The following is an 8,560-nucleotide window of genomic DNA, read 5'->3' as shown; positions in this document are numbered from 1 at the left end:
CCCCCCCCCCGTTTTTGATCCCATTCCCCACTCCACCCCCACAGAATGTCTCTGGTCTATGGTTGGAACACATCTACTTTTTAAAGGTGAGATTGGATAATAGTTGCGGTCATTTCAAAGGATGCTATGTTGTAGGAAAAGCACAAATACGGTGTATTTTTACCAGTCCTGTGGACTATCAAAGGCATCACGGGGCTGGGGGTGGCCTGCAGTGAACTCAAGCCAAATAAATGAAACGAGCCTCTTCAAACTTCACAGCCCAGCGAAACAAACACAATCACATACTTTTTTACTCATGACAAACTGACACTCTGTCACCTACCAGTGAAGTGACAGATGTTAATGTACATGATGGGACGAAAAGGGAGCTGAGGGAAGAAACCATTGTGCAGTGGCCTGAGTGATAAAATCCTGGCTAAGAGCATGTTAAGAAGCAGAGACAACAGAAAAGCTGCCAAGCCCCACCTTGTTAAAAACATAATGAGGCATCAAAGAACAGAGTGAAATAGAAAGGTCAGGAATGGGCTCAAATGATCTCAGCTGCTGCAAAGCTGGTCGTCCCGGGGTAAATAAACAGCAAGCTGTTTGGCTGGGGGATTTTCTCAACTTAATGTCAACCGCCTGGAATCGTCAAACTCTGACCAGGCTAAGACAACTAGCCATGATTACTGCAAATGAGGACAGAGAAGTTAGAAGCTCCCAGAAGCCACCAACTGTGTTTTCTGCTCCCCCCACCCCCGCCCTCCGTTTCCACTTTCTAACAATTAGACACATGAATATTCACTCACTGAAAGAAAATCTAGTCTGTTCACTTGTCAGAGCAATTATGGATTTTCAAGAAGGATGAGGAGCATGCCAAATTATGTAAATGTAAAATGTTTTAGGGAGAATTTTATGGACACACTGATTTAGGCTGCAGTTCACTGCGCCCATGGAAACTTACATTGATGGGGTAACTCAGGATAAGTCAGGGTGATTCAGGGTAACTCAAAAAGAAAACACCTACTGGAATAACCTCCAAAGCACACCCAATCATCTAACTCCCAATTTTCTTGTTTTCATATGCTTTGTTTTCCTCTTTTTTTTTTTAAGATTATATATTTTTTTAAGATTTATTTATTCATGCATGCAGAATTGGGGTACAGGCCAGAGGTATTGGGGAGGTGAGAGGATCCATCGGACACAGCAGGGAGCAGAACAGGCAGACTGATGAAGTACACAGCTGAGGGGAGCAGCAAGGAGACAGGAGAGATCTGCTGGGCCACGTGGGTCACTCCCTGGCCGGGGATTGAACTGGTGCTGAAGCAGCTGCAGCTGACTTTGTAGTACTGTGCTTAAACCTGTTGCACCAGCAGGGAGGGCCCTGTTTTAATATGTTCTCTGTAACAAAAGTCTTCTCTCCCCAGGTAGCTGGTGTAAAAGAACCATGACCCAATGGAGCAGGCAAATTACACAAGGGTGAAAGAATTTATTTTTCAAGGACTGACCCAGACCTGGGAGCTGAGCCTGGTCTTATTTCTTTTCTTATTCTTGGTGTACACAGCCATCCTGATGGGAAACCTGCTCATCATGGTCACCGTGACCTACGAGGCTCGCCTGCACACCCCCATGTACTTCCTGCTGCGCAATCTCTCTGTCCTGGACATCTGCTTCTCCTCCATCACTGCCCCCAAGGTCCTCGTGGACCTGCTGGCCAGGAGGAAGACCATCTCCTTCAATGGCTGCATGACCCAGATCTTCTTCTTCCACCTCCTCGGTGGAGCAGACATTTTTTCTCTCTCTGTCATGGCCTTGGACCGCTACATGGCCATCTCCAAGCCCCTCCACTACGTCACCATCATGAGCAGGGGGCGCTGCTCAGCCCTCATTGTGGCCTCCTGGGTGGGGGGCTTTGTCCATTCCGTGGTGCAGATTTCCCTGTTGCTCCGGCTCCCCTTCTGCGGGCCCAACGTTGTTGACGGCTTCTACTGTGACGTCCCTCAGGTCCTCAAGCTGGCCTGCACGGACACCTTTGTCATCGAGCTCCTCATGATTTCCAACAATGGCCTGGTCTCCATCCTGTGGTTCCTCCTCCTCCTGGCGTCCTACGCGGTCATCCTGGCCTTACTGAGGTCGCAGGCCGGGGAGGGCAGGAGGAAAGCCGTCTCCACCTGCACCGCCCACATCACGGTGGTCACCCTGCACTTCGTGCCCTGCATCTATGTCTATGCGCGGCCCTTCGCTGCCCTCCCCTCTGACAAGGTCATCTCCGTCACCTTCACGGTCATCTCCCCGCTGCTGAACCCGGTGATCTACACCCTGAGGAACCAGGAGATGAAGTCGGCCATGAAGCGGCTGAAGAGACGACTCGGGCCTGCTGAGAAGGAATAGGGGTTAGAAACCCAGACTGGAGGTCAAAACTGAAAAATATTTCCTTACTGCATGATAGAAAGCCCCAATGAATAGACATCTAGAATCCCAAATGCTCCCCCTTTTTAATTATTATGCTAGAGTGTAGACCAGAGATGCAGGGGGTGGGAGGATTCACCAGAGACAGAAGAGGGGGCAGAACAGGCAGATCACTGAAACACACTGCCGAGGGGAGCAGCCGCCGGAGACAGAAGAGGTCTGTGTGCCCTGTGGGTCAGCACCCTGGCCGAACTCGAACTCGGGTTGAACTCCTGCCGCTGTTGCTGGGGACAGCCTCACAGTGCTGGGACTTAACCCTAGCACCACCAGGAAGGCCCCCAAATGTTCCTTCTGTCCTGTAACAGCAGTCCTGTGATAGGAAAACAGTCGTTCCTGTGACATCTTCTCATACATAGCGAGTCTGGGCAAGCTAGAATTGCAGAGGAGAAAAAGGTAGTAGCATCGAGAGGTCAAGCCCCAGCCCAGGGTCCAGAAAGTCACGCCAAGAGGCCCCCAGATTTCTCAGGCAGGCACGTTGGTGGCTGCACCTGGAGCCGTTAGAATGATCAGGGCCGCTGTCGGGTCTTTAGGGGCCGAGGTGACCAGCCCGAGGACAGGGGTCCTCAGAGCAGCCCCTAGCGTTTGGCCCAGGAGAAAATTTCCACTGTAAAAACATGTAGCGCTGGCTGACTTCTTTTACCAGGTGCGCACAATTAATTTCTCAGAAGGTTCTTTTAATTTTGATGGTGCGACGTTAAACAGCAAGCTGGGTGACCTTTAAGTTCCTCTCCGGAAAGGCGTCAGCAACTTTCAAAGACAACGTCAGCAGGGCGGCAGGGGCGCGCGGAGGGGCTCGGGCCCTGCCCCCCTGGGTTCCGCTAGGCAGGAGGGTGGGGAGGACCCCCGCGCGGAGGCGGGGACCGCCGAGCGCCTGCACAAACCCGAGGGGCCACACGGGGGCAGCCTCGGCTGCGGCTCCTCGCAGTCGCTGAGCCCCGCCGCGCGGCGGGCGAGTCGGGAGAGTCACGGCGCCCCGAGAACCCGGCGTTTCCCCTTCTCGAAGGAATACGCAGGCTCGAGCTCACAAAAATAAAACCTGGCCTAAATTTAATATAAAACGCAAAACGGAGGGCGGACCCTCGTGGTTCCACTGGGGCTCGAACCCAGGACCTTCTGCGTGTAAAGCAGACGTGATAACCGCTACACTATGGAACCCGACGCTGGCGGAGGCCGCCGGGCCGCCATAACTCTACACAAAGGCGTCTCCGCTCCCACACGCGGAACGAGCGTGCGCTGTGACCCTGGGCGTCGCTCTCCTAGAGAAGCGTGGAGAAGCCTTTCCGCCGTTCAAGAGCGACTCCGTGCACGCGCCGGCACAGCGGGCGCGCGGTTCCTCCGGCTGCAGGCGGCGGACACGCCTGGCGCTGCCTTGATGTAAGCGGCGCGGAGGGTCGTTGGCGCCGGGCTCTGTGGCGCAATGGATAGCGCATTGGACTTCTAGACCGTTGGAGGCATTCAAAGGTTGTGGGTTCGAGTCCCACCAGAGTCGCTTTTGTTTTGGACAAGGAGAAGAGCGGACGGAGGATGCGCTGGACGGATGCGCCCGCCTTGGGGACACGGGGGTCTCCTTTCTCAGGCTTGGGGGCGCCCTTCCTCGGGGAGCCGCTGGGAACCCCGCTGCCTGAGCCGTGCAGATGCCGGGTGGCCCGGAGTTCACGGTGAAGAGATGCAGAGGTTTGCAAGAAAGGGCTGAGCTTTCGCTCCGTGCTGTTCTTTCACTTCGTGAAGCAAAGCCAATTTGTCCTGAAACTTCAGTTAACTCCGCGTCGTGCCGGAGTACAAAATGCTCAAAGCAAGGCCCCGTGTCGGCTGGCGGGCTTAGGCTCTGAGCTCTAGTGCGGTGGGTCTGCGCCCTTGTGGGTTCGGACCCCGCCTCTGCTGGGGGTGTACCCCACTTTTCCAAACCGACATCGTTCAATCCCGTTTAAAATGCCAGATCCAGAAAATGTAGCAACACCGTCAGATCGCTGCTTTGTGGAAAGACGTTCGTGGTGGAGGGAAGGGGGCGCCGGTGCAGTTAAAATGCCCGGCATTTTTTTAATGCTGACTTGAGGCCGCGATCCCAGTTCGGTTGTGGGAATGCAGAGACTTCGCGTTTTTGTTAGCACTTAAATTTGTAAAAGCAAAAGTGAACCTCCAGCTACAGAAAACAAGGCTGCGTCTTACCTAGATTACAGCCCAGAGGCGTTTGCCCGACGGAGTCCTGAGAAGCGAATATTCACAAGCAAGTGAACCCAAGTTCAGGCGTGGAAAAGGGACGTAAAAACAAAGCAGGTGGCGGGGAAGGCGATGCGGCCCTTTCTCAGGCCGGAGTTATTCCATCTGATTATGGAAACCATTCACCCTATATGATGTCCCCCTCTCTCTGCTGAACAAAAACTTCCCAGCTGTTAAATGAAATCCCTGCAACTCCGATCCACTCTGTGCCAAGCAGGCCTGGGTCTCGCTCTTACCACTGGTGACCCCGTTTATGCTCGCCCTCTGTGCCTGACCATCAAGTCTGTCCTCGAGAACACCTAGGTGTGTTGTCCAGGTATCCCAAGCAGTCCTGGGGGGCGGGAACCCAGCCCTATGGCATTAGTCAAAGCTAAGCCCCAAGCCACTGGCTCCCCTTGCACAGCCCAAGCCGGGCAGGTGGCTCCTCCCCCCAGCACCTGGCTTCAGTTTTTAATTTTCACGTTCTTAGTTTTCAACAAACTTGTTGTCTGAAATACCCATGTTTCCATATGTGAAGACCGTACCTATAAACTTAAAACGTTTAAAAAAAAAAAACACCAAATTCATGTGTGATTTTTCTATACAAACATCTCCCCTGCGAAACCATTGGACATGGGGGTTTGGGGGGGGAACCCAACAGGGAAGGGATTTTGTTCTTGTCATCTCTGTGCTGGGATCTGGAGAAAGTAGGGGTGCAGGGTTCTGCCTACATGACCCCGCTGAGTGGGATAACCTAACAGACTAGTTTTTTGTCTTTTTTTAAAATTCATTAAAAAAGAAGACATGCAAAAAAAGAAGACATGCTTGTTGTGTGTCATGCAATAATGACTGGGACCTACAGGAAAGGTGAAGGTAGCCTCTCACACGCTCCAGTGACACCGGCCTCGGTAGCCATTTTAATCATACTGTTTTCTGTCCTGAAAAGTCCCTTCTGTTCAGGCAAGCACCAAATCTCCCAATAAATATGATTAAAGGCATCTTCATACATCTCCTTTAATTTTTTCTCAAAGAAGCGTGGCACCAAACATCTCCAACCTCTCTCTGGTTGGTTTTGTTTGACATAACATGGCTATCTTTCCATAAAGGAATTTTTTTTTATGTTGTCCTTCGCTTCCTCTTCATTTCCCCATAAAAGAGAAATAGTGAGGGGTCTGGGCCGGGGGGAGGGATCCCGCGGCTGCCTGCGTGCTCCCCATAGCGTTCTCTTCTGTGGGCGATCTTCCCACTGAAAACACGACCTTCCTGGTCAGGGCAGAGCTGTCAGGACAACGGGATCTCCTAACTCAAATCCAGCCTGCAGTTTGCAAGGGCAGACCTTTCAGATGGAAGCTTCGGGAAATGTCCAAATCCCCTGAAGGTCACTCCCGTCGGCTGTCCCTGGGCCCAGAGTTGTCTTTCTCTCGGCCTGGTCACAGGTCCACCCCCTGCAGGACTGGGGACACTTTCTGGGGTTGTGGAGTCTTGCAGATCCCAATGCAGGTGCGGTCACGTTCCAGGCCCTGGACCTGCGGGTCTCCCTGCCCCATCAGGACCCAGTGGAGTCATGGACCCCCGCGTGCTCGGCAACGTGTCGGCTAAAGACTGGAAGCCTGATTACGCATTACTCATCTTCCACCCTCTGAGCACTCCGGGCTGGAAGGATGAAAGTCCTCCCAGGGAGCCGAAACCCGGAGATTCCCAGCGGGATGCACCCTTTGGGGCTCCGGGGTTGGGGGTACCGCCAGGTGTCAGGCAAGTCAGACCGGCGGCTTTGCCTCGACGGTGGAAAAAAGAGAAACAATGACTATTCCGTCCACCCCCTGGCTCGATTTTGATTTTTGCGGTTTCACCTGTCAGCGACTCACCAAAGAGTCAGAATTTTGATCCTTGAAGGCTAAAGTGCGATCACTTGGTTAGTTTTACTGCGGATAGGCTCCGGGGAGCACCGCCTGCAAGGGCCCGGATAGCTCAGTCGGTAGAGCATCAGACTTTTAATCTGAGGGTCCAGGGTTCAAGTCCCTGTTCGGGCGCAGGTTCTTTTAAATTTCAAATTGCACTTGGGAATATTTATAAACTCTCGGAGCGAACGGAAGTTACCCCCCACGTGAAGGGGGGGCTCCCTGACAACTCGGGGCGCCAGCCACACACACCCCGGCCGACCGGTCGCTCAAAAAGTGAAAGTGTGCGCAGTGACTTTCTCCCCCCTATCTTCAGGTACTGCTCGGTCCGCGGATACCCTTCTTAACGCACACAGGTGTTACTTTTATGGTCAAAACTCCATCAGTCACAGCAAAGAAAATGCCCCCCGGCCGTCAGCGTCCTGATAGTAAAGCTTCTGGCAGTGGTTGTGAAGCGTGTGGCCTGGAGCGGTTCTTTCATTAAACACCCGACGCGGAGAGTGAGGTTCCAAAAACTAGATCAGACCCGGTGTAGCCCAGTCTCCAGCTGGGTCTCCCCCTTCACCGGACGCTCCCGGGGGACCCTGAGTTGCAGGGTCTTGCTGTGCAGACCTGTTTTTGAAAACTGCCTCATACCGTCGCCTGCTTCGTCTGTGGCCGCTAAAAGACACGTGGGGTAGTGGGCCAGGGTGTGGGCGGGTAGGTGTGCAAACAAAAGGCCTGCCGAAACCCGGGATCGAACCAGGGACCTTTAGATCTTCAGTCTAACGCTCTCCCAACTGAGCTATTTCGGCGAGCACGAGAGTCTGTTTTAACCTATTAGGGAAATTAAAAAAAAGAAGAAGAAGAAGAAGGCTGGTTTCTATTGCTTTCACTTCTAATTTCACTTTCTAACTTTTCCTGTGTTTAACTTTGAGGTTTTTGAGAGCGGTAAATGAAAGTCCATTGCTGTCATGTAAGAAAACACGGGCGTTCTTCCTCCCAGGGCTCCTGTTCTCTTCTTCTTAAGGCTTTTTCTGCCTCTCCCCAGCTTCCTTGTCAAAGCCAAACTACATCGTGCCCTGTCTGTCTCCCTGAGCCGTTCAACTCCTCCCCCACCCAAATCGCCTGATACTTGGTAACACACCATCCAGAAAAGAACCAGAGACATCCAGCCCCGAAGCCCACACCCCCTGAAGGGTGGCAGACTAACCAACCCCTCGCACGTCTCCCTTGGTAAAAGAGACGGAGAGGAGGAGAGCACGCGCAGGGGAGCAGGAGGAGGGCTCGTTGCTCTGCTCGCCTCACCTCACCGGCCTGGGTCTGGTCCCTGCGGTGCGCTCAGGAGGTGATCCGAGCAGAGACCCCACTTGCCAAGGCGGCCTTAATGGGCCTGGCCACTTCCCCCGGGGGGCCCCTCCTGAAGGAGAGAGATTGGAGTGTTTCCACGCTCTTCATGTGGTTTTTGCCCCGGAAGGCCCTCTCACCGCCCTGAACCACTCTGTTCTGGAAAGAAGGTGGTGCAGGTGGCCAGTCTGGCCCCTGACCACAGGTGGCCCCGCATACGACGCCAGCACAGGCCACAGCAACTGGGTCCTAGCTTCGAATGCATCTAATGCATTTCAAAAACGCTTTAGAAAGGGCTCCCTGCTTGTTTCAGTGTGTAGCTCTGTTCCCGAGATGGGAAGCTCTTCAATGAGGAAAATAATACAAATGGCTTCGGCATCTGGGAGCTGACTGGGGCGATGCTGGCTCGTTCCGTCGCAACTTGGCCAGATGCAGGCGAGAAACCAGTGTGCATCCCTTTCTTGTGACGAGGAAGCGGTGCTTTGGGGAGACGGAGGTAATTTGGGGTATGCACGGCCGTCTTGCACGGCGATGAGGGAGTACTGGAGGCCTCTCCTGGGCCTGGGCCCTCGCCTGCACCGGGTGCCACGCCCCTCAGCTCCGCGGGGAGCTGCTTGGTCCACTCACCCTGCGTGCAGCTAGTGACGTCAAGGCCCACCTTGCTCCCTTCTGCAGAGGCGAGTTAGGGATGC

The 8,560-nt window shown here is 53.7% G+C and overlaps 1 protein-coding gene and 4 non-coding genes across 5 annotated transcripts; 3 read left to right on the top strand and 2 right to left on the bottom strand.

The window, feature by feature from the left end:
* The first annotated feature begins 1,434 nt into the window (after positions 1 to 1,434).
* On the top strand, positions 1,435 to 2,370 carry LOC101628306 (olfactory receptor 4D11-like). The gene has a single exon (XM_004682752.1). The coding sequence runs from the start codon at positions 1,435 to 1,437 to the stop codon at positions 2,368 to 2,370; it is 936 nt and encodes a 311-aa protein (XP_004682809.1).
* Positions 2,371 to 3,530: 1,160 nt separating this feature from the next.
* On the bottom strand, positions 3,531 to 3,603 carry TRNAV-UAC. The gene has a single exon. It is a non-coding gene; the product is annotated as a tRNA-Val (tRNA).
* Positions 3,604 to 3,851: 248 nt separating this feature from the next.
* Positions 3,852 to 3,937, top strand: TRNAR-UCU. The gene is given in 2 exon segments: positions 3,852 to 3,888; positions 3,902 to 3,937. It is a non-coding gene; the product is annotated as a tRNA-Arg (tRNA).
* Positions 3,938 to 6,601: 2,664 nt separating this feature from the next.
* TRNAK-UUU lies at positions 6,602 to 6,674 on the top strand. Its single transcript has one exon. It is a non-coding gene; the product is annotated as a tRNA-Lys (tRNA).
* A 589-nt stretch (positions 6,675 to 7,263) lies between these two features.
* On the bottom strand, positions 7,264 to 7,336 carry TRNAF-GAA. The gene has a single exon. It is a non-coding gene; the product is annotated as a tRNA-Phe (tRNA).
* Between the last annotated feature and the right edge of the window lie 1,224 nt (positions 7,337 to 8,560).

The sequence above is a fragment of the Condylura cristata genome, unplaced genomic scaffold, assembly GCF_000260355.1.
Source record: "Condylura cristata isolate star-nosed mole 26May11 unplaced genomic scaffold, ConCri1.0 scaffold00015, whole genome shotgun sequence".
NCBI classification, from domain to species: Eukaryota; Metazoa; Chordata; class Mammalia; order Eulipotyphla; family Talpidae; genus Condylura; species Condylura cristata.
This window is presented reverse-complemented; position numbering and strand designations above follow the sequence as displayed.